The sequence below is a fragment of the Schistocerca americana genome, chromosome 6 (assembly GCF_021461395.2).
Source record: "Schistocerca americana isolate TAMUIC-IGC-003095 chromosome 6, iqSchAmer2.1, whole genome shotgun sequence".
Taxonomy (NCBI): Eukaryota; Metazoa; Arthropoda; class Insecta; order Orthoptera; family Acrididae; genus Schistocerca; species Schistocerca americana.
In genome coordinates this window covers 567,826,948-567,854,013 of record NC_060124.1, presented here as the reverse complement: position 1 = coordinate 567,854,013, position 27,066 = coordinate 567,826,948, and the positions used below count along the sequence as shown (strand labels likewise).

At 42.6% G+C, this 27,066-nt stretch overlaps 1 protein-coding gene across 1 annotated transcript in view; it reads left to right on the top strand.

The window, feature by feature from the left end:
- Positions 1-8,888: 8,888 nt before the first annotated feature.
- LOC124619548 overlaps positions 8,889-27,066 on the top strand; it is a 347,023-nt gene continuing 328,845 nt past the window's right edge. The window contains exon 1 of the mRNA XM_047146018.1: positions 8,889-9,934. Coding sequence (XP_047001974.1) covers positions 9,871-9,934 — 64 coding nt within the window. The 5' untranslated portion in view covers positions 8,889-9,870. The remainder of the gene's footprint in view (positions 9,935-27,066) is intronic.

Genomic DNA, 27,066 nt, shown 5'->3' with positions numbered 1-27,066 from the left:
GCATACCTATACACGAAAATCACGTCTGCAAGTTCCGTCATCAGGTCAATGTCTATTTAGACGACAATAGACGACAGTACTTCAACGTGAAAACAGGGACAGCTATATGGTACAGTATAGGCATCGTACACCAGGACTGCTCTTGTCGGTGCACAATACGCCATTTGCATTGGCTTAGCTGAGTTATTAGTTCAACATCTATGCCTATGTGCTCGTCGCTATTACCTACCCTACAATCTTTGCAACAACAAAAAAGGTACTTACATTCCTCTCTCGCAGGTAACTTCCGACTCGGTCGTTCCTGGACCAGGATTTCTTACCTCAAAATGATACAATTGTTCCTCTCCGTCATCCCTGAAAGTTCGTAATAATATCCTGCATACAGGGTAGTCAGAAACAATCTGAAAAGCTTGAAAGGGGGTAGCAGGGGAGTTTGTGCTGAGAATTATTTGTTAAGAAATAAATTGGATACGTTGCGCAGTTCCCGAGTTATTTTCATCGTAGAAGTTAACCAATCAGGTCGTTGAGCTCGAAAGTTCAAGCATTTTCACGCGCTTAATTCCAGTAATTCACAGACACCTGTGGGGCCCAGAGTTGTCATTTGTTCAAATGCTTGTTATGAGTTAAATGTGCCTTTGTAGGAAGTGATAAATTTAAGGTAGTCGTGCAAAAGATATGTTTGTTGGGTTTGAGTGAAGCAAACAAAGAACACGTCTGACGTCACTGTGTTTGGCAGGCTGCTTGAATTTGTGCGCGCTGAAATCTTATTGGCTATCTTCAGTGCTAGTGAACTCTGCATCTGAGACAATTACTTACATTTACAGTTTACACCCTGTTTAACGAACATCAGTAAACTGTTATGAACAAAAATGTAATATATTTTCGATTTATGATAATGTAATAATGTATTTAACCCCTTATCTGGGCTATTATCAACGATCTTATTCCTTGCGTTCGTAGGTACAGACGCTTCATTAGGATTTACTTTTGATTCAAACATTTTAAAACTATCATGCTGATTTTCTATAGGTCAATTTTTCAGATTGAGAACTCCAACCCCTATGGCGTCCTGATTACATCTACACACATCGCTAAAAACAGGAAAAATCTAAGGTCTCCTACGCATGCCAGAGACCGTAAATTCTAGATAACTAAAGTACGACGTTTTACAAAAAGTGGAGGACTGCAGAGAAATCAGTTTTATTCTTCTCTTCACAAAATAAAACATAAAATTTTGCTCACAACGTATACCGAATGTAGGGCAATTTTCCGGGACGAAAAGGCAGTTAGCGGATATCAGCTGGAAGTGGGATGGCAAACATTTCGTCAGCTACTGGGGGAGAGACCGAATGATTTATTTTAACGATCGCATAATGTATGTAAGTACGAAGGAGGATCGGAAACTAAAGCACAACAGTTTTTCACTCCGATTGTACTACAGCTGAAATGTTGAAATTTTATCACGATATAGTGTGAAGTCTGCGTTGCAGGGGGTATTTTGTTTTCATGGGCAACGAGAGAAGCCTGAACTCTGAAAGAAACATGTAGTGGATGTACCTGTCGTCAAATTGTGAAGAGCAGTGAAGTGTAGTTCGGTATTTGTACGCCAAGGGTGTAAAACGAGTGAAATTCACAGGGACATGAGTGGCGTGTATGGGGATGATTGACTGGATCGTACCTATGTCTCCGACTGGTGTGCATTCTTCCACTGGGGCCGTGTGAACTTAGTGATTCGTCACGCTCCGGGCAACCGCAAACAGCTGTAATCAGGCAGAATGTCGGAGTCATTGAGGAGGCAATTTTGAACCGACATGTCACAGCAATTCAAAATTTCGTATGGTGCGGTGTACGATATTGTTCATCATACGATGAAATTTCGTAAATTTGTTGCTTTCTGGGTGCTTAAGAACCTGACAGACAACGAGAAGGGCCAACGAATGATCACCTGACACTTGGATCACCTGACGCTTTAAGCCGCAGAAATGCATGACTTCCTGAAAGGAATCATAACTGGTGGTGAATCGTCGATGTACCACTACGAGTTCGCTACCAAGCAGGCCTCATTGGAGTGGAAACATACTGGTTCCCCGTACGAAAAAGAAACAAAAAAAAATGTAAGTGACTCATTCTGCAGGGTAAATGCTTATGATAGTGTTCTAGGATATGCATGGTGCATTACTGGTGGACTTTGCTGAACACTGGACCACTGTGAATGCTACAGCAAACATTATTAAACTTTGGTTGTGTCTCGCTTTTCGTGACAAGCGCAACAATATTAATACTGACGGTGTCACACTTCTTCATGACAACGATCGCCCCCGTTTTGCTGCTCCTGATCGTGGGAAAATTTCCAAATTTGGGGTGCCAGGTGCTCCAGCATGAGTCCCGACTTTGCACTTTCAGACTTTCATCCATTTGTTTCCATAAAGAACTTCCTGGTCGACCATCGCTTTGTGACAAATGTGTATGTGAAATCAGCAGTCTGCAGATGGCTAACCGGTAGTCTACGAACAGAGCATATTGAAACTGGCACCACGATGGGAGAAATGTGCTAAGAACATTTGTGACAATGTCTGTGGCAATTACCCTAGGCGACAAAAGTAATAGGACAGTGATATGCACACATACACACGGCGGTAGTGCATTGGTGCAGCTGTCATTTTTACTCAGATGATGCATGTGAAAAGGTTTCCGATGTAATTATGGTCTCACGACCCGAATTAACAGCCTTTGAATTCGGAAGGGTAGTTGGAACTATACCTATGGAACGTTACATTTCTTAAATCGTTAGTGAATTCAATATTCCGACATCCACAGCTTCAAAAGTGTAACGAGAAAACCAACTTTCAAGTAGTACTTCTCACCAATGACAACGTTGTGCCCGATGGCCTTCACTTTACGAGCGAGAGAAGCGGTGTTTGCGTAATGTTGTCGGTGCTAAGAGACAAGCAGCACTACGTAAAACATGCCTACAAATCAATGCGGGATATATCCGTTAGGACAGAGCGGCGAAATCTGGCGTTAATGGTCTGTGGCAGCAGACGAGTGCCTTTGCTTATAGCACAACATCGCCATTAGCGTCTCTCCTGGGCTCGTGACAATATTGGTAGGACCCTAGAGGACCGAAAAACCGCGGCCTGGACATATCAGTCCTGATTCCAGCGGGTAAGGGCTGACGGTACGGTTCTAGCGTAGTACAGACCCCACGAAATCTCGGACCATTGTTGTGAACAATGTACTTTGCAAGCTTGTGAAGCCGGGCGGTATGCCCGAGCGGTTCTAGGCACCTCGTTCCGGAACCGCGCTGCTGCTACGGTCGCAGGTTCGAATCCTGCCTCGAGCGTGGATGTGTCTGATGTCCTTAGGTTAGTTAGGCTTAAGTAGTTCTAAGTGTAGGGGACTGATAACCTCAGATGTCAAGTCGCATAGTGCTTAGAGCTATTTAAACCAATCTTGTGGTGGCTCCACAATGGTGTAGGCTGTGTTATCTTGGAATAGACTGTGTGCTCTGGTCCAACTGGACCGCTCACTTACTGTAAATAGTTGTGTTCGGCTACCTGGAGATATTTTGCTGCCATTCATGACTTTATTTTCCCGCACTGTGATGGAATTTTTATGGATGACCGGGCCACATTTGTCTGCGAATAGTTTAAAGAACATTCTGGGCAGTTCGAGCGAATGATGCGGCCTCTGAGATCACTGGAAATGAATCCCGTCGTTCAATTACGTCTCATAATCGAGATGTCAGCTCGTGCAGAAAATCCTCCACTTATTGACAGCCCTGGAGGCAGAATGGCTCGATATTTCTGCAGCCCTATAGCGAGCAAAGCAAAGTGTTTGTCCACATGTATCTCTCGTAAATCAACTAAATCCGTCCGCCGAAATGAAATAATAACAAATGGCTCTGAGCACTATGGGACTTAACAACTTAGGTCATCAGTCCCCGAGAACTTAGAACTACTTAAACCTAACTAACCTAAGACCATCACACACATCCATGCCCGAGGCAGGATTCGAACCTGCGACCGTAGCGGTCGCGCGGTTCCAGACTGACGCGCCTAGAACCGCTTGGCCACAACGGCCGGCGAAATCATAACACAACCGAACGTTGTAGACACTGAATGGAATGAAATTCTACAACACAAATAACACTTAACCAAACCACCCAACGAACATTTTAATCTGTGTTTCAGAGGAAGATCAGGTGTAGCTATTTAAGTGTTAGAAACACGGTTAAGTTTTAAGATGGCCACTGGAGGTCTTATGACCCACAGAGCGCTTTTTTGGAGGCTTTTGGTTTGGAAGGTTCCAATGGCCGATTGCTAAGTATGGGAACGGCTCTGATTCGCCAAGGCACTATCTGCCTCGAATATTCTAGGGCAACCTGTGTTACGCCAAGCCTTGCTCAGAGGGTCACGGTCGCAGCTGCGAGATAACTGTCGTCATAAACTCTTTTTTTTCGATTTTGATTCGCTTCCGCCACTGCCACTTGTAACAAACTTGGAGGGTCGTACAGTTCTTTTACGAAACTTGTCAGTTTTATGCTCGCTCAGAGCGAAGCACGAAGACAAGAATCACGTCCGTACTTGCTGGCGTACTCGAAAGGTGATCGAAAACGTGCGACTATGCCTCCGCTGACCCCTTTTCACCCCCAAGGCTCTACCACGGCAAAGAATTTGATTATGTCTCTGCCCTCAGAGCACTGCGACCTCTTTTCACACTGCACTTCATTTCTAGATCAGTATAGTAGCAGTAGAAAGAAAATCAAATACGTTGTTTTTGAAATCACTGACATACTTTTATTATGATTCTGGGGATCACCAGAATATTTTCACTTGGAAAGGGGTCGCGTATTTGAAAAGGGAGGGAAAAAAGTTCTAGAGAAAGTTTCCAGTGTCAGAAAGTTGGAAACGCTCTGATTCGTGGGTAAGAAAAGAACAGATTAAAACTGTGTGCGCGACCGAGTCTCGAACTCGGGACCTTTGCCTTTCGGGGGCAAGTGCTCTGTGAGACCGGGCGTGAGTCGTACTTCGGTAGCTCAGATGGTAGAGCACTTGCCCGCGAAAGGCAAAGGTCCCGAGTTGAAGTCTCGGTCGGGCACACAGTTTTAATCTGCCAGGAAGTTTCATATCAGCGCACACTCCGCTGCAGAGTGAAGATCTCACTCTGAAAGAAAAGAACAGATAACTCTGGAGAGGCTAAGCGAATCAGTCCCACAGCACTGACCTCTAAAGAAAACCTCTGCTTGCCCCTCCACTCGTTCTCATAACACAAGCTGACAGATGTTAACTAATCAGAGATAATTTGTGGCACTAGAGAGGACATTAAATAGAAGCTAGTCAACACATGAAATATTGGAAAAGGAAGCTGGTCACTGTGTAACGTAAATATGCAGTGCGCATTCAGTTCGTGAGCCATAAGGACAAATAAGAAATGATCTGTGGTATTTGTTAACTAATTATTGTGAGTGAAATTCAGCTGCTGACACTCATTTGCACACTTATGTGAGTGAATCAATCAGCTACTACAGTCATCTTTCACTCACATTTCCACCCAGTCTCAAACTCACAGTTTTACGATCCCCATCATAAAGTGACTCATGGCTTTCCGCAAGGTAGTGTTATGGACCCTTCGCTGTTCCTTACCTATATAAACGATTTGGGAGACAATCTGAGCGGCCGTCTTCGGTTGTTTGCAGATGACGCTGTCGTTTATCCACTAATAAAGTCATCAGAAGGTCAAAACAAACTGCAAAACGAATTAGCAAAATATCGGAATGGTGCAAAAAGTGGCAGTTGAACTTAAATAATGAAGAGTGTGAGGTCATCCACTTGAGTGCTAAAAGGAACGCGTTAAACTTCGGTTACACGATAAATCAGTCTAATCTAAGACCCGCAAATTTAACTAAATACCTAGGTGTAAAATGTAACAGACCTACTAAGGAGACTGCCTACACTACGCTTGTCCGTCCACGTTTGGAATACTGTTGCGCGGTGTGGGATCCTTACCAGATAGGACTGACAGAGTACATCGAAAAAGTTCAAAGAAAGGCAGCACGTTTTGTATTATCGCGAAATATGGGAGAAAGTGTCACAGAAATGATACAGGATTTGGGTGAACATCATTAAAAGAAAGGCGTTTTTCGTTGCGACGGAATCTTCTCACGAAATTCCAATCATCACCTTTCTCCTCGGAATGAGAAAATATTTTGTAGACAGCGACTTACGTAGGGAGGAACGATCATCAAGATAAAATAAGGGAAATCAGAGCTCGTACGGAATGTTATAGGTGTTCATTCTTCCCGCGCGCTACACGAGTTTGGAATAATAGAGAATAGTGAAGGTGGTTCGATGAACCGTCTGCCAGGCACTTAAATGTGATTTGCAGAGTATCCGTGTAGAGGCAGATGTAGAAAAAGAGTGATGCAAGGGCAAAAAGAAATCATATTTTACTGGCGAACAGGGCGACGCTCGGCAATTGCTAAATATGTATAGTAATTGGTTATACATCCTAATCTTCTCTTCACCGTCCCTCTGTTCACCATCTCCCCCCCCCCCCCACTACCCCCCCCCCCCCCGTGTTTTATTGTTATTGCCAACGAAACCTTGGTTGGGAATAGAAGTCCCTTCAAATATGAATGGGTAAATAAGGTGGGATCATTGGTATACGTCGTCTGAAAGAGTTTCCCAGCTGTTGACCTTGTGAGGATGGCAGCTTCAAAAAAATGGTTCAAATGGCTCTGAGCACCATGGGACTTAACTTCTGAGGTCATCAGTCCCCTAGAACTTAGAACTACTTAAACCTAACTAACCTAAGGACATCACACACATCCAGGCCCGAGGCAGGATTGGAACCTGGGACCGTAGCAGCAGCGCGGTTCCAGACTGCAGCGCCTAGAACCCACGGACACTTTGGCCGGCGATGGCAGCTTCAGTAACAGTATTTCGCATTGTGTAAATCTGGAAACGGGTAGCAATACACAGTTTCGGACGATTCAGATTCCGTGCTAGTGTTCTAATTATATGCGAATAAGCCATAAATACAAGTTTTCCTGTTTTCTGTCGAAAGGGGCAGCGAGGAAGAATAAAAAACAACACATATTTCTGTATACAACTTTTGTTTAAAACTGTATGTAACATCAGGTTAAATAAATGAATAAACACAAAAATATAATAAGAAGGAATACATTTGGGAGAAAAAATTTCTGTAATGGTTTAAACACCCTGACGTCATAGGTAAAAAGGACTGCGAGAAAGAAGACGGAAACGCACAATTTCACAGGACTGCTGAATATAGCATCAGCTCTCTCGCAGTTTGTGTCTCATCACAACCTGTACATTGTTTGTTAAAAAAATATGTAGACTGCGTGCATCTGAATGTGTATTAGAACACTGCATCTTTGGGGAATTTTTGCTAACAGCTCTTCCCTGTTAGGTGTATTTATGTGTCATATATGTTAGATAAGAATGTACACTATGTCTGTCCAATTTGTTTATTAGAGTATTGTGTAGATATTATTTGTACATTTTTTGTTAAAAAAAATATGTAGACTGTGTGCATGTGAATGAGTATTAGAACACTGCGTCTTTGGGAAATTTTTGCTAAGAGCCCCTCCCTGTTATGTGTATTTATGTGTCATATATCTTAGATAGGAATGTACACTATGTCTGTCCAATTTGTTTATTAGAATGTTGTGTAAAAATTTTAAGTAAATAGGCCAATAACTTCAATATTTTTGGCAAGAACGTTAACAACCACTGGTCCTTATATAGCAGTATGAGTTTTGAATATGGCACATTTCACAAATGAGCAAAAAAGGGCTATACTTATTTCATATATTTCAGCATCACCTGAGAGTATGATAAAGCACGAAGATTACGTACACCCATGTGCTCTTTCAAGGGTTTGCCATTCTGTATGCATTTGACCTTTGGCTTTTCTGTCGCACACGAATGTCAGTGAATCTCTTAAATTCCCCCAAATAAATTTAAATGCATGTCTCATTCACAACGAATATCTACATGTACTTCTCTGAATGAGCACTGCCGATTAACACACATCTTCAGCTTCAAAAGAGATACAAAAGGAAATGAGAATTTGTCAGAAGCACACATGTTGCGCGGTAACTTTATAGTGGCAAAAAACTGAATTTGACAGAGGATGCAATTTTAATGCCGATCCGCTTAGTTAAGCCCCTCTGAGCGCCCTTCGGAGCCCTGCCACTACACGAAGGGAACGCACTTGAACACACTTCTAATTAGTGGTCAAGGAAGGGAGAAATCGACGAGAGAGCTTTCTTTCAACTCGACACGCGTCTTCGAGAGCTGTGTGCGATAGTTCCGATGAACGCTTTTGCACGCAAGCGACAGTGGCGCCCCTCGGCACTCACGCGGTCTAATCTAAAGGAACACCAGCTATCCTTTTAATTAAAACGAGCGCTCCGGGTAGTGGCGCGGTGTTCTTCGTAAAACCCTTTTCAACCGCTGCACGATTCTCTCCCAGACCAGGTCTGCGCGTGTTCCTGTATTTTTTTTTAATAAAAATAAAGACTAAGGGCTCTTCTTTTTTTTCGCTACATTCGTGCATCAGCCGCGGGCCGTGTACCTGGTTTCACAGTGAAAAGAGAGAAAAATGAGACAGAGACAGAGGGAGAGATACGGGGAGAGAGACAGAGAGAGAGAGAGAGAGAAAGGGTGGAGTCGCAAACGCGAAATTTCCGCCGCAGCAGCACGCGCGCTTGCGGGTTGACGCGACACGCACGCTACGTCATCCGGAGCGCGTGGCGCGTGCGGTAGGCGGCTCGCGCGTGCGCAGAACGGCCCGGCGCGGCGCGGCGCGGCGCGCTTCCCCCCATCCCACCGGCGGAGCTGGCCGCAGGCGACGCGACGCGCGTCGGATGCAGAACAGGCGGCACTAGTCTTGCGGTCCGCGCCTCACGCGAGGGGACAGCAGCGCCGGCACCGCAGCCGCCACTGTGCGCAGTGCTACCACCATAACGGACGCCCCTGTCGCTGCGCTCCCGTGACAACCCCGCGCAGGTGCAAACGCGGATGTAGAGCGAGTCACTCAGTGGAAACGGGCAGTCGAGTTTACCGTCCGCTACTACAGCGAAAGGCATCAGGACGTGAGGTAGAGGTCCAGACTCGCCGCGAACCTTCCGTCGCGTTTCCCGCAATTTCTTCTATATTTCAGCATCACTTGTTGCTTTGTATACGGAACTGCCACTCCAGCGACGTCCGATTTTGGCACAGTGTCCGAAGTTTAACGTGTGTTCTGTATTTTCTTATTTTGCTCGGTAGCGAACTCGCGTTTCATGCTAAACGACTGAGCGACTCCGACACAATACCGGCATAGTGATTCTTTTTTTCCGGTTCTGCAATTCCTCCGTTGCTTCAGAAACACTTGTTGCTTTGCATACAGGAGTGCTGTCTCAGCAACAATACCCAAATATCGGCAAATTGTCTCCATCTTCGCACGATTCTTCTGCGATAGTTACCGAATGTTTTTCAGTCATTCACTCCTTCTTGCCGTTACATACAAGGATACCTCAAGAAAAAAATGAAAAATAACTTGAATATTGGGATACAGACTATCCTAAAAGGACCTTGCAGTATTTTCATAGTTTCACATATGTTCGCAAAATAGCTTACAGAGTATGTGTCTTGAGTTTCCAGCAAAGCTGCTGATACACCTTTACGAGAGTAAATTATTCGCTTATAAGTAACTCACACAGCACCTCAGAACTGTCGGTTGATGCGAACCTAGTGCTAAGGCTTGGTTACCTCGAAGCCCTGCCCGAGTGTCTTTGTTTGATGTTCACCACCAGTGCAGTGGAGCAACACCAGTGACTTCCTTAAAGCGGCAGTTGAAATGAAGGGGAGACGAGCCTGGAGTTTCCTGCTGTGGGCCACGGTCATCGGGGTCGCCACAGACGGTGAGTCTTGAAACGGACAACATTGTCTGGCGAAATGCAAGCACCACAATTTACTAATTATATTGTATTCGTGATTCCTGTCGAACCTGTGTGCTGCTATTCATATCCATATAATGAGTAACAAGCAGACACCTCGGTCAGCCATTCATCGAAAAAATCAAGATATGCTTCATAAATAAAGTCTCCATAATAAGGCAAAACACATGAATTGTAGTATCTAGAGGAAACAAAATACGAATACTGTGCTCTGTCAGAGGACATGCAACATTTATTGTGAACGCACATTAAATGAAATCAGTTCAATTACGCATCTTCCGGCAAAATCGGAATGTCCGTCAACTAATCATCGCCACAGCCAAGTAAAAAAGTAGAGACGTTAAAACCAAAACTGCCGGCCGCGGTGGTCTAGCGGTTCTAGGCGCGCAGTCCGGAACCGCGCGACTGCTACGGTCGCAGGTTCGAATCCTGCCTCGGGCATGGATGTGTGTGATGTCCTTAGGTTAGTTAGGTTTAAGTAGTTCTAAGTTCTAGGGGACTGATGACCACAGATGTTAAGTCCCATAGTGCTCAGAGCCAAAACCAAAAGTAAACAAAAAACGAACTTTCTACTCCCGCTGTATCAGATACATGGGAGACATATATTATCAACATAGGGGAGAAGTATTTATACATAGACCTACCCCAATCGCATTACCTTTGTGATTAAAATATATATTATTTCGATGCGCTAATCACACACCACGACCTCAGTGAGGAATGTCGCAGGAACTACGTTCTAGCAATTTCGTGGTTTTATTTCGTTGAAGACGGAAATTTAATTTCTGGTAGAATTTCAAATTTGGTAGTCTCAATTATTCTCCATTTTTATTTGTCTGTTCAATGTATTCATCATCGATGGTCTTCGGACATATTGTTTATTTTTTGGTATACTGTAAACCTACATTTGACTTCCATATGTAGGGACCATCGCTGAAGGATGAGAGCTTATTGGTTGTGCAATATTCCCATCAGATACGCTGTATCTTAAGTAAACTACTGCTACTGTACATTGTCGCTTCCGCTTCATTATGAATTTTAACCAATTATCTGAGGACAGTTTCTTTGAATGCTGCAATCAAATCGTTTTGTTCTTGCCATTTTTCACATATCCTCGTTCACGAACATGCAGGCCTCACCCCTTTGTTGAACCATAAGGCGACGTTTTTACATCTGTTGTTGAGCGAAGCAAACGCATAGTATTTAATTTAATTCACGCAGTAAATGCCCATTTCCGTATTGTTATGTATAATTTCACTATAGGTAATTACACGAACTTTGAAACAGTTACTGCTGCTTTTACTTGTGTGGAAATGACTGTAAACGACCACTGGATAGACTGATATCATACTGTTCGAAACGTTCGCCAAAGATGTGTGTTGTCACCTTCTATTGTTTCTGACATACGATATCTATTGAAACTTACTGGCAGATTGAAACTGTGTGCTGGACCGAGACTCGAACTCGGGACCTTGCAAAACCTTTCACCACCACAGTAGGTCAGAGAGTGCTATTTTTAAGCGACAGTAAGTTTAGAGTCATTCGTAAAAAAAGATCTGAATTCGCAAAAATCTTATGGATCCCGAACAAATTGGAATCTATGAGCACCTATAACAAGAACTTTCCATTTACAGGTGCTACTTACCACCTTACTTAAAGAAGGCACATCGGGAGATTATTACAAATACCTGAAAAACGTAATTTAGACAGTGCTTAACATGAGAAGAGGTTAATGAAATATTTATTTACGTATAAATATCTGGATGACATTTGAAACTACCTTACGCAATCTTTGAATTTCCATACGTTTGTAAGATGAAATTCGCAGTCAGCAAACGTGGATTCGTAAACCATTATTTCCTACACTGGACGGTTTTTAGGAACATTAAGTAGCAAAATGTGATAAGAGGATTGAGCTTTGATGGACTGGCGACCTTTGAGCGATAAGCGTACGTCTGACACGATTATGTCAATAGTTTTCCGGAGTTGCCCTTTTCTTCGGAGATAAGATGGCCTTATGTTGAGGCGGCTACCTTTCAACTACCAGTCTTAACGAACTGGAGATGAGTTCACAATTTGCCAAACATAACCAGGCTGATAACGTTAGCAAACATGAGAAATTTAGCGGATCTGGAAAATGACATTTGCTCTCTTGTTCGTTACCTTACCATCGCACTATTACAGTTTTTCCCCCTGACGCTTCCGACAGCCTTGTTGCTGTCGTCCATCTCATTCTGCATCTTGTCTGTTGTTACATCCAGACATCTGCCTATTACCTAGCGAGGTGGCGCTGTGACTGGCACAATGGACTCGCATTCGGGAGGACGACTGTTCAAATCCACCTCAGGGCATCCAGATTTAGGTGCTCCGTTATTTCCCAAAATAGCTCGGGGCAGATTCCGAGATGGTTCCTTTGAAAGGGCAAGGTCGATTTCCCTCCCCATCCTTGACACAGGCCGAGTTTATACTCCGTCTCTAGTCACCCCGATGTCGTGAAACAGTGATGTTCCTTCTCTCTACGCTACATCCTCCATAACCTTCAGTACATATGTGTGCTTTCCCTGCCACTACGAATTTTATCACTTATTGAACCGCTACTTTCATTTCTTATTCGACCCAATGGTTGATGATTTGTTGAAGTTTCGCTTTCACTGGTGAGGGTTCTGTTATACATGTGGTTGGTCTGATCGTTGCAGTGCCTCTTTAATACACACTTTTCATTCAATCTTCTATGACCTTTATTACGTCACTGATCATCTCGTTACTTCATTCTGCGGTATTCCCATGGTTCGCCTTAGTTTTAACACAACAGTTTGTCGAGATGCACACTATCAGTAAATCCTTCCACAATCCCAATATAATATGGGCGTGTGTGTTGACCTTGGCGTACATTAGTTTAAGTTAGATTAAGTAGTGTTTTAGCCTAGGGACTGATGACTTCAGCTGTTTGGTCCCATAGAAACACACCACAAATTCCCAAATTTTCACAATATAGTGAGACAGCAGCTGAACGTCTTTGATAAGAAAGTTTACTTTCGCTTCACCATTTCCCCCCTTTCCCCAACTGTGCTGTGTAATCTTGCTTCCCAGACAAAGAAGAACCGACATTGTAGTAGCTGTATTATTTAGATGCATGATGTAGGTCTCCTTCGTACATACGTGCATGAGTGTATGCGTGTCCGACCGAACAAAGCACTGCAGTTTTATAACAACACAAGCAGTGCAGTATCGGATTCATCTGCAGACACTGAGCACGCACCATTCAACTAAAAGCCTCGTCTGCACGGGAATATACATCATGGATGTACGAGTGCAGGTTGTAGATACGTGACTGGCGATATATGGAAGGTTTGGACCGGCCGTGAAGCTTGGTCGGGTAGCCTACATGTGAAGCGACCGCTCGCGATAAGCGAACAACCCGAGTTCGATTACCGGTCCAGCACAAATTAAAATTGTCTTCATTCCATTAGAGAGGTGATGTCTATGAAAACGTAATCATTTAAGCGTATTACTACTCATCTGTTCTCTTTTTTTTCTGTAAGTCGTTGGTTTCGATGTACTCTATACATTATTTATTGAAAGTGTTAATGAAGTAGCAGCAGGAGTACGCTCAAAGCCTACCTTCCGAACGCGAACCTTCCGTTCTTTATGTTTCACTTTTATCAGACAAAACTGAACTTCACTTTCTATTCGTCTGAACATTATTGTGGTCAGTGGTTTACGGGCGTTAGATAGCCTAGATAATTAGTATTTAGATTTATCGGCTTATACATCTCCTGTTTTCTTTCTGTTTTCCCATAGCCTTACCTGTATTAGTTTAAATGCACGAAGTTTTACCGTCAGTATGTTTGTAATCCAGCTGATACAGTATCGGCCGTACTATGTTTGCCCGTCGACACAGGCAAGACACACTTCTTCCTAGTTAGTTACTTACTTGTATGACCCACAGACCCTTGCCTTGGCTGTTTTACTGAATAGATCCAGAACGAGTCCGCTTACATGTTATGTATACTTGATAAGAGTCTGTGGACTGCTACATGTTGATCGCCTACAAGTTCTTGAATGGTGCACCCTCCGTTATTTTTCTCTCCTCCTCGCCTAACTATAGATTAGGACACCTGTTCTCAAATTTTGTTGTGACGAATTTAATTAGCATTCACGTACACTGCTTCTGAAAAACCAAGAAGACACGGTCGGATGTCGGTGTAACTTTGTACACGATATCGACACGACGTCGGCGCGTATGGAAATGATTAGAGCTGCAACGGAAGTATTGTGATGCTATTTTTCAACAAGACAATGCTCGTCCACAGATGGAATGTGTCTCTGTGAACTGTCTGCGTGATGCTGAGGTGCTGCCGTGGCCATCAAAATCCTCAGATCTGCTCCCTCTGGAAAATATTCTTGCACCATCTCGGATGTCGTCCCAGTTCCAGTATCAGGCAGATCAATCTGATCGCACATCATTAATCGGAAACTTGACCATCAGCTGCAGCACTAGGCAATAATCGTCCCACGCATAGGCTGACGTTGGCACCACAACACTGGTGCCTTCAGCAGGAAGCATGGAATGCCTATGAATGCCGCCGCATTGAGTTCTGGGATAAACTGCTTTGCAGCACATCCTGGGATTGCCATTGTGGTGGGAGTAAGATGGCAATCTGGTTAGAGGTTCCATTCTTCCCATGTTTTCTAGAGGCACAGCTGAGTTACTCCCTGTGCCACGAGGTGGGGAGACATCTCGTATGACTTCAGGTGATTCCGAGAACTCTGACTACATAACGTACGTCACGGACATCAGACGTCCACAAGAGTTACATCTGCCAACACGAGTAACGTAGGTGTAGATATCCTCGGAGTCGTGAAGCATCTTAAATCACTTAACAAAAGCAAGTCTTCCGGTCCAGACTGTCTGCCAACTAGGTTCCTTTCAGAGTATGCTGACGCAATAGTTCCACACTTAACAGTCGTATCCAACCCCTCGCTCGACGAGAGATCCATATTTAAAGACTGGAAAGTTGCACAGATCACACCAACATTCAGGAACGGTAGTAGGAATAACCCACTAAATTACATGCCTATATCATTAACATCGATGTGCAGGAGGATTTTTGAACATATATTATGTTCGAACATTATGAATTACCTCGAAGAGAACGGTCTACTGACACAGAGTCAACATGGATTTAGAAGACATCGTTCTTGTGAAACACAACTAGCTCCTTATTCGCAATAAGTGATGAGTGCTGTTGACAAGCGATTTGAGAGTGATTCCGTATTTCTGGATTTCCGGAACGCTTTTTACACTGTACCACACAAGCGGCTTGTAGTGAAATTGCATGCTTATGGAATATCGTCTCAGTAATATTTCTGGATTCGTGATTTCCTGTCAGAGAGGTCACAGTTCATAGTAACTGACGGAAAGTCACCGAGTAAAACATAAGTGATTTCTGGCGTTCCCCAAGATACACTCGTGCTTATCTATATAAACGAGTTAGGTGACAATCTGAGCAGCCGTCTTAGATTATTTTCAGAAGACGCTGTTGTTTATCGACTAGTAAAGCCATCAGATAAAAAAAAATTGCAAAACCATTTAGAAAAGGTATCTGCATGGTTCGTAAATGAGCAAAGGACCCTAAATAACGAAATGTGTGAGATCATCCACATGACTGCTGAAAGGAATCCATTAAACTTCGGTTAAACGATAAATCAGTCAAGTCTAAAGGCTGTGAACTCAACTAGATACCTAGGAATTACAATTACGAACAAGTTAATTTGGGAAGAACACATAGAAAACGTTGTGGGGAAGGCAAACAAAAGATCGTGTTTTATTGCAAGACAAACATAAAACGTAACAGATCTACTAAAGAGCCTGCCTACACTACGCTTGTCCGTCCTCTTTTGGAGTACTGCCGCGCGATGTGGGGTCCTTACGAGATAGGATCAACAGAGTACCTCGAGAAAGTTCAAAGAAAGCACGTTTTGTATTATCGCGTAATAGGGAAGAGGGTGTAACTGACATGATATAGGATTTGGGGCGGACATCATTAACGAAAGCCGTTTTTTGTTTCGGCGGAATCTTATCATTAAATTTCAATCAACAACTCTATCCTCCGAATGCAAAAATACCTTGTTGATGAACGCCGAACTACATAGGGTGAAACGAACATCGTAATACAATAAGGGAAATCAGAGCTCGCACGGAAAGATATAAGTATTCGTTCTTTCCTTGCTCTGTTCGAGATTGGAATAATAGAGAATTACTGTGAAGGTGTTTCAATGAACCCTCTGTCAGGCACCTAAGTGTGACTTGTAGAGTATCCACGTAGAGGTTGATGTAAATCACACACGACGGTATCGTGATGCCATTTTTCAATACGACAATGCTCGTCCACAGACGACTCGCGTCTCTGTGAACTGTCTGCGTGATGATGAGGTACAACAGTGGCCAGCAGAACCCCAGACCTGTTCTCCAGAGAAAATGTGTGGGACTATCTCGGATGCCTTTTCTGTCCCACTGCCAGTACCCAGCACGTCAGACTGTAATGGCTGTCTCACAGCTTCTCTCTGGAGAGGATAAAATGGCTTTCTGACACCTTTCAAAACCGACTCAATACGTACACCCAAGCAGGCTGGTGAGCAGTTTCATGGTGAAAAGTTCTTAGTAAATTTCACTAGCATTAAATGCCTGACTCTTTCAAAAAGTGCCTGCAAGACCACATATTATTCTTATTGCTTGCTTTTATGCCATCAGTAAATGATGGATTACCCCACGTAAGTACTCCTTTATATGTTATTCAGTGGAAATAAGCAAAATATACTAGGAGGTTCAATCATTTGTTCCCAATAGTGGTAATCACACGAAGGACCCGCCAGGGTAGCCGAGAGCGCTTATGCGCTGCTTCGTGGACTCTGGAGGCGCGCCGGCCCCGGATCGAATTCGCCTGGCGGATTCACGACGAGGGCCAGTCTGCTGGCCAGAATCGATGTGGGTTTTAGGCGGTTTTCCACATCCTGGTAGGTGAATACCAGGATGGTCCCCACGTTCCACCTCAGTTACAAGGCTAGTAGTCATTTGAAACCGTTCGCACTATTTCATGAGTTACACTCGACGCAGACAGCTGTGGTATACACTTCTTCCATCCCGGATGTATGGGGTGGCGGCAGGAAGGGCTTCTGGCCATCCTATGCCACCAACATTGCCACATCAGTAATAACACGGCCGCCCTGCGTCACGCGGGACTAAGGCCCACAGGAAAGTGGCACTCACACGAAGAACAACAACAGCTGAACTTAATTATTTGAACAACTGAGTAACATGATACTTCCAGTTCAAGTTTTCATCAATATGTACACACAAAAGTTCGCAAGAATCCACCCTCCTTATTGATTCCTGTCCATGTGCTACATCAAATGTTGGTATGACCATTCGCTGTGAAAGACTAAATCATGTGTTTTCTCAAAATTAAGAGAAAGTCACCTATCAGAATGCAGGTCTAACTATGATAAATTTAGTTTCAGTAGCGTACCATGATATTTTGTTGTTGATGGATCAGAACAATTATAATAAAACACATTAAAGAGAAAGTTACAGAAGAAACTGCTAAACCAACAATTTTTTCAAATATTTATAAAGTAGTTCTTCAGAGATCTACTTTATAAATATTTGAAAAAAATGTTAGTTTAGCAGTTTCTTCAGAGAACTACTTCATAAATATTTGAAAAAATTGTTAGTTTAGCAGTTTCTACCGTAACTTTCACTTTAATGTGTTTTATTATAACTGTTATGATTCATCAACAACAAAATATCATGGTTCGCTACTAAAACTAAGTTTATCATAGTTAGACCTGCATCCTGATAGGTGCGCGTTGGTTCAGAATTCCTTCGACAGATGATGCCAACTGCAGTTATTGTCCTGCATTCCATAAAATTCTTCCGGTCCGATTTATACTCTTCACTGCACGCACTTATACTTTTCGTCAATGTAGAATCATTTTGTAGAAGAATTTTTTTCTGCGCAAACTAGTTTTCAACTACAGATCGTTCCACTGTCTTTTCACACATGTGTCTCGAGTTACGACGTGAAGCAAACGAAAGTGCATGGATAACCGTACGAAAAGTGCGTACCTGCTCTGAGCCACTACTTTTCGAGAAGAGGCAAACCATTTTTAATGTAAAAACCAACCAGCGTTTGAGTCGAATACAAGGCGCTTCCGTGTGGTCGACGTCAATCCCATCTATGGGCCAAGGCCAGAAATTAGAATCTTAAGCGCGAACATAATTTTTTGTCTTCAAATTATCGTTTCGTTGTTTGGCTATATCTTTATCCTTCACATATTTCTATCTTTTCCTCACCGAAAGGAATACACTGGTTATTAGTGTTCCTTTAGTGCTGCATAACCGAATTACACTCGCCCCGAGTTCCCTCAAAACAACACGATGCAGTGACATCATCAACTGCAGGTTTCATTCGTTGTGTGAGTGATTTCAAACACAGCAGTTACTTCCTGACAAGATAGATGTAATGTAGAATGTACCTTGACGAATGTTATGGACGTTACCGCTTCAGTCTGTTTTCTTCCGCCCTCAGGAAAATGTTCTGATGTTTATTGCTACACTGAATCTCGTAACAAACGCTGATAGCTATTATCACTAAACTGCGCACTGCGTGTCTGCAGTCGTGAACTGTGACAGCTACATTGCGAGGGTCAAAACAAAATTTCCTGTTTACGTAATTGGATGTCTTGCTGACGTGTGTGACTGCTAGCAAATTTTCGTAGTAAGAAATAACGTTTTTAACATGTCTTGACCTGTATTTTACAAAACTTAAATGATTGATACGACTAAACTGGAGAGTAACGCTACCTATCGTTCATGGGTCACACAATATTTTCTTTATTTCTTATTTTCTTTATATTTTCATTTCTTATTTTCATATTTCTTTATTTTTTATTTTATAGGAAACTGTTGTAGTAGATTCATCACTCCTGTTTTTGCATGTAACGTAAAGGGAACGAAAATCTCCAGACATCTATTTTTTATTACTGAGCTTGCGATATATTAAAAATTATTGGCTGAATTTCGTGCTTAACCCATTCCACTCTCTATGTTTAGTGCCATCGGAAAAATTATTGACGCTAACTTTAAGTTACAAAACTTTCTCAACTCATAGCAGGGATGGCACAGCATCCAGTAAAATACGACGAGTAAACAAACAGTGTTGGTTGCAGAGTTATAATTATTATTTGCACTAAGGTGACAAGAGTCGAGGCATAACTCCTAAAACCGTGTAGGATGTCTTTTTGCCAAACGTAGTGCTGCGGTGCGACGTGGCATGGACTCAACAAATCGTTGGAAGTGCCCTGCAGAAATATTGAGTTATGCTGTCTCTGCCATAGTCCATAATTGCAAAAGTTTGGCCAGTACAAGATTTTGAGCACGAACTGACCTCTCGACTACGTCCCATAAATATTCGATGAGATTCATGTTTGGCGGTTTGGGCGGCGAAATAAATGATTCGAACTGTCCACAATCTTCTTCAACGCAGTCACGAACAACTCCGGCCAAGTAACATGGCGCAATGTCATCCACAAAAATTCCATCGTTGTTTGGGACCATGAAGTTTATTAATGGCTGCAGATGGTGTCCAAGTTGCTGAAAATAACCGTTTCCAGTCTCTAATCAATTCAGTTGGACCAGAGGACCTATTCCATTCCACGTAAAACATCCCGCACCTTATGGAGCCACCACCAGCATACACAGTGCCTGTTGAAGATATGGGTTCATGGCTTCGAGGGGACTGTGCCACACTCTAACCGTAACATCAACTCTTACCAAATGAAATCAAGACTCATATGTCACCAGGTCACAGTTTTCCAGTTCTCAAGGGTCCAACCACTATGATCACGAGCCTAGAATACGTGCTACAGACGATGTGCTGATTACGATAGCACACGACTCAGTGTTCTGCTGCCGTAACACATTAACGCCATATTTCGCCGCACTATTTTAACAGATACATTCGTCTTATGTCACACAATGATTTCAGTGGTTATATAAAGCAGTGTTGCTTGACTGTTAGCACTGAAAACTGTACGAAAACGTCGCTGCTGTCGCTCATTATGTGAAGGACGTCGGCCATTGCGTTCTCCATGGTGAGACTTAATGCTTGAAATTTGGTGTTCCCAAGACACTCATGATTCTTTGGATATCGGAATATTGAATTTCCTAACGATTTCCAAAATAAATAAATATATAATAAATATATAATGATTATATTTGTTTATGTCACACACACACACACACACACACACACACACACACACACACACATATATATATATATATATATATATATATATATATATATATATATATATATATATAGGAAAGTTCATTTCTTGGTGCTGTTTTCTTTACATGGGATAGAGACCTTATTTGTAAATTTGCATTAGAAACCTCCGGTATATGATACTGTTGTGACGTAACGTGGTAGGCTTGCTAAAGTGTTGTATACAGGGTGATCCATTGATCGTGACCGGGCCAAATATCTCACGAAAAAAGCGTCAAATGAAAGAACTACAAAGAACGAAACTTGTCTAGCTTCAAGGGGGAAACCAGATGGCGCTATGGTTGGCCCACTAGATGGCGCTGCGTTTTTTTAACGAGAACACCAATTTTTATTACATATTCGTGTAGTACGTGAGGATATATGTTTTAGTTGGACCATTTTTTCGCATTGTGATAGAAGGCGCTGTCATAGTCACAGACATATGGCTCACAATTTTGGTAACAGGTATGTTTTTCAAATTGGAATGCAGAACGTAGGTACGTATGAACATTTTATTTCAGTTGTTCCAATGTGATACATATACCTTTGTGAACTTATCATTTCTGAGAAAGCATGCTGTTACAGCGTGATTACCTGTAAATGCCACATTAATGCAATAATTGTTCAAAATGACGTCCGTCAGCCTCAATGCATTTGGCAATATGTGTAACGACATTCCTCTCAACAGATAGTAGTTCGCCTTCCGTAACGTTCGCACATGCATTGACAATGCGCTGACGCATGTTGTCAGGCGTTGTCGGTGGATCACGATAGCAAATGCCTTTCAACTTTCCCCACAGAAAGAAATCCGCGGACGTCAGATCCGGTGAACGTGAGGGCCATGGTATGGTACTTCGACGACCAGTCCACCTGTCATGAAATATGCTATTCAATACCGCTTCAACCGCACGCCAGCTATGTGCCGGACATCCATCACGTTGGAAGTACGTCGCCATTCTGTCATGCAGTGAAACATCTTGTAGTAACATCGGTAGAACATTACGTAGGAAATCAGCATACATTGCTCCATTCAGATTGCCATCGATAAAATGGGGGCCAGTTATCTTTCCTTCCATAATGCCGCACCATGCATTAATCCGCCAAGGTCTCTGATGTTCCACTTGTCGCAGCTATCGTGGATTTTCCGTTGCCTAATAGTGCATATTATGCCGGTTACGTTACCGCTGTTGGTGAATGACGCTTCGTCGCTAAATAGAACGCATGCAAAAAATCTGTCATCGTCCCGTAATTTCTCTTGTGCCCAGTGGCAGAACTGTACACGACTTTCAAAGTCGTCGCCATACAATTCCTGGTGCATAGAAATATGGTACGGTTGCAATCGATGTTGATGTAGCATTCTCAACACCAACTTTTTTGAGATTCCCAATTCTCGAGCAATTTGTCTGCTACTGATGTGCGGATTAGCCGCTACAGCAGCTAAAACACCTACTTGGTCATCATCATTTGTTGCAGGTCGTGGTTGACGTTCCACATGTGGGTGAACATTTCCTGTTTCCTTAAATAACGTAACTATCCGGTGAACGATCCGGACACTTGGATGGTGTCGTCCAGGATACGGAGCAGCATACATAGCACACGCCCGTTGGCCATTTTGATCACATTAGCCATACATCAACACGATATCGACCTTTTCCGCAACTGGTAAACGGTCCATTTTAATACGGACAATGTATCACGAAGGAAATACCGTCCGCATTGGCGGAATGTTACGTGATACCACGTACTTATACGTTTGTGACTATTACAGCACCATCTATCACAAAGCGAAAAAAGTGGTCCAACTAAAACATTCATATTTATTTACGTACTACACGAATATGTAATAAAATGTGGGTTCCTATTTTAAAAAACGCAGTTGATATCCGTTTTACCTATGTCAGCGCCATCTAGCGGGCCAACCATAGCGCCATCTGGTTTCCCCCTTCAAGCTAGACGAGTTTCGTTCTTTGTAGTTTTTTGTTTGATGCTTATTTCGTGAGATATTTCGCCCGGTCACTATCAGTGGACCACGCTATATACAGTTATCCGCGTGAACTATATAATGACATGATATGAGAGCAATATGTCAGAGGTATCGGCTTGTTGTTCATCGTGAAATCCTCTGCCACTCCACCTTCCTGCTAAGATGACATCGTTTACAGCGGATGAGAACTGGACGACAGACGACAATTTACTTTCACCAAATTACAGTGGGCTGCTCACAGTGTATTCGAGTACCCAATCCAGTAATGTGTGTGTTGTGACTTCGTCATTTCTCCTAGCATTGGAACAGGAGCCCCTTGGGTTGTGATGGTTTAGGCAATACTACGTTGCGACCTGGTAGCGGCGAGTGCTGAGAAGGAGTACCACTGCTCGGTAGTAATTTCTTCCAAGTGGTGTTCAATTAACGAATAACGTACAAAACATTCGAAGTGGGGTGTTTATGCAACGTTTCTGCTGTTTGTCTGCTGGTGTACATGTAGGCAGTTAACGACATTCTGTATGCATACTGTTATAATAAGCTACTCTGACTAGGGAATTAAAGAAGGGAAGTGTTGTTCTCCACAATACCACCAGTGGTACAGTTTGTCTGTCGCGATTTGGTACTGCGTCACACACAAATCAAGGAATTTACCACTAAATTATCGCGTTATTGTTCGTCACAATCTTTTGCGGAATACGCTATGATGTGATTACATTATAGACGGTGCGTGTAAGATCCACGTACTATCCTACCTACTACGGTATAAATATACATTAATGGAACCAACCTGCTTCGGTATTTGCATTAAGTTTTTCCTATGTGGAGCACATTGTCCGCTTGGAGGTGACATCTCACATACGTGGCCACACCTAAGGTTATAATGTATGCTAAGATAGTGACAGTTGATAGTTTAATGTGGGTGGCTTCCAGTTGTAGAGTAAAACATACATTATATTTATCAAATCAGAAGCCCGGGGGCAAAAAACGTTATTGGTAACCACGTTACAGATTTTATGAACCGTCCAGACATGTGGCTACAGGAACATTTTTGTACATTTTCCTAGGCTTAGGAACACGGCATTACGAGCCTGGACACCACCACAGAATGGATCGTGTTTGATTCCGGTACAACAACTTCCTTGTTGTGGAATGTAATTCAGCAATGGTAATTTTCCACCGCTGTTGCTGCTGCTATTCGTCTGTTCTTCGTGTATTACGAGGTCTATATCTTCACCTCTGCAAACTGGCACTGTCGTGCTGTCACCCTGCAATGTTGGAAATACGAACATGAACGATTTGGCCGAGGGCTTAACTGAGGCCGCATCATGGGTAAGCAGTACCTCTAACGTCATTTTCCGTTGGAGACCACCTAAATTTTGCAACACGACCGCTATAATGTGTGTTGTGGCATTTGTTTAGCGTTTGTAGGATGGTTATTAGGGTGGTCCTTACATATTCAGATTTCGTGTTTAGCCATGACAGCCCCTGATTCTTTTATTTTGTTTTAAGAATGCTTTTAAGATCTATTTAGCTGAAATTCAAGACGAGGAGCACATGCCGCAGTGGCTGAGAAGTTGAGTCATGCAACTAAGTATTGTTCATCACTGCACATATTTCTGATTAACTGCTATATACTCCAGAACGAATTTTTCACACTGAAGCGGATTGCGTGCTGAGATGAAACTCCTGGCGGATTAAAATAGTGTGCCAGACAGAGAATCGAACCTTCGGCCTTTTGCCATTTGCAGGCAAGTTATCTACCGACTAAGCTACCCCATCACGACTCACGACTCGTCTTCACAGCCACTTCCTCATCTGATACCTTCCAAAATTCACAGAAGCTCTCCTGCAAAATCTGCGGGGGTAATACTCCTTAAAGAAAGGATTTTGCGGGGACGTGGCTTACGCAGAGCCTAGGGGATGTTGTCAGAATGAGATTTTCACTCCGCAGCAGGTCAAGTGTTTGGACATGTTGAAGAAGTTAAGTACAGATTTTGGTGTTTTCATGGGGATTCAAATGCTTCCTACCACAGTGCCAGAGAGAGTATAAAAAATCTTAAGGTGACACACGATACAGCGGAAAGTGAAGATTATATAAGATTTCGATGGACTATTAACTAACAGCAGAGAAGCACACGCACAAGCTGTAATAAACAGCTCACAGTGAAATGATGCAACTTCTCAGCCACTGTGGCATGGGTTTGTCGTCTTTAAATTTAACAAAATAAATCTTAAAATCCTTTGTAATAAAAAATAGGTTGTGCATTACTAAATACGAAATTCGAATAATTATGGAGCATATTAGTGGTCAACAGTGTCTTGCATTAGGTGCAAGGTGTGTTTTGATAGTTGATTGTGGTTGCAAGGCGTACAAGATCGAATCTTCATACCGATATTGTTTATATTACGTAATACGTGTATTTTAATGAGTTATACAGACAATTTAGATGAAGCAATATTTAACCTATGGATTCAAAATGTTAGACATCTCTCAGTATATTGCAAGTCGTTTTATTTATTTTTCCATATATCGATTCTGACATTGTCTTTGGAAATGTCACTCTTACTGACTTTGATCGACTGTTTACAAGCAGTAAACGTCCATCAACAATTTGAGTAATTTTTTTGTTTGGTAACGAAAGCACCTTACTCTTTCCTTCCATAATAAGAAACTGCGTTGCGCATATGTTTGTGGTGGTGTTGTTTGTTACAGGTTTTTATTTTCGCAAGACATAGTTTCCGGAAATCCAACTGCACAGATTGGCTACACACCTTACGTGTTTAGATACCACGACAACGTCAACATCGCTCTTTTCACCTTTGTGACGTACTTTTAGAGTAACATGAGCAATAATATAGGAAAATACAGTCTATAAAGCTTTTAAGGAGGCTTTTGACTGCAAACTGCTGTTATTGTACGTAGCGTTCACTAGGTCTGTGTCAATAAATGGTAAACAGTAGCATCACTTATATATCTTCTAGTGAATAACATGATGCTTTATCTTTGTTCCTTCTCAAATGGTGAGTGAGAACCATTTAAATGCGGTAATATATAATCTAAGGGTATATTGTGATATATAATCTAAGGGTATATTGTGATATCCCTCTAGAGCCAGCGTCATTAGTTACATTCAGTCTGTCTATTAGCCTGGTTAGCGCAGTATTTCTGAGCTACCACGTATTTTTCTGTAGCTATCAAACTGGTCACGTTAGATTTAAGACGTCGACTTATTAAGTCTACATTCTCAAATGTTACCTGTTATTAGTCGTTAAAATCTAGTGCTGGGGGTGCATACTTTAGAATTTCGGGTACCAACTGGCGAATATGTCACGCTTCCTTTTACATAGCAGACGTATTTTCGCAATAATCTGACATCACGTACTTGATTTGTATGCTACAGTATTTTCTCATGTATTAACTTCACAAGCAATGTTAACATCGCACTTTTCGTGCTGCCAACGTATTTGGAAGACATTTTAGAGTTTTTTCAAAATCTTAGCTGTGAAATGCAATTAAGTTGCGACTCGGTTGCGTTTTTTAACTGTTCAGTAAACTATTGCTTACAGTAAGAAGCTGCAGTATGAAGATCAAACATCGGTCAATTTTACAGTGCAACCATCTGCTGGTAGTAGAAAGCACTCGTTTTCTACAGTGCAGCCGTCTGCTGGTAACATGCCTAAACTTGAAATCAAACTCATTTCCAACATGAATTCTATATTGTTATTTATATTTTACAACCAAATGTTGAATGATTATTATTTATATAGAAATATACTGTCGACACATTCCGTTATTCCAAGAGGATTAGTAGGTAGCTTCAAATTAAATTTACCGGCGTCAGTCAGTCCCTGGACGAGTTTTTGGAAGTCAGTAATGCAAACATGATTTACAAATTTCTCAGCAATTCAGATACTTATTCGTATTTGGCTGAAGAGCTTGTGGTGGCAGGATGTCATGGTTCCAGTAATGGCCTTGGAGATAGTGAAGTGATGATGCTACCGTCAGCGAAATAAGAAATGCGCAATTGTAACATGAGACCAAAGATGAGGAAGCGTTGATGTTGATGTCAGTGCTTTTCTTTCCGTAACTTTCCTTGCCATCGAACCAGTCGTACGGGGTTGAGTCGGGAAGATCGTTGACAGTGAACCCAAGGCGTCAGATTGTTGCAGATGCTGCGGCATTCATGTGTGGTCTAGGACTGTCACGCTGAAAGAGAGTATGCTCCATATACTTGCATATCGCCGTCATCAAGCCTGTGCACTATAATGTTAGCGAATGTCTCTTGTGCAGCAATGGTATTGGCGCTGAGGGGTTGCCGCGTTTGGATTTTGTATGGATAGAGGTGTAAACTCTGGCGCATGAGACGATACGTGGACGTTGGCGTCATTTTGACCGCAGCTGCAACACGGCGAACGGAAACCCGAGGCCGTTGTTGGATCACCTGCTGCACTAGCTGCGCGTTGCCCTCTGTGGTTGCCGTATGCGGTCGCCCTCCCTTTCCAGCACGTTCATCCGTCACGTTCCCAGTCCGTTGAAATTTTTCAAACAGATCCTTTATTGTATCGCTTTTCGGTCCTTTGGTTACATTAAACCTCCGTTGAAAACTTCGTCTTGTTGCAACAACACTGTGTTCTAGGCGGTGGAATTCCAACACCAGAAAAATCCTCTGCTCTAAGGAATAAACCATGTTGTCCACAGCACACTTGCACGTTGTGAACAACACACGCTTACAGCAGAAAGACGACGTACAGAATGGCGCACCCACAGACTGCGTTGTCTT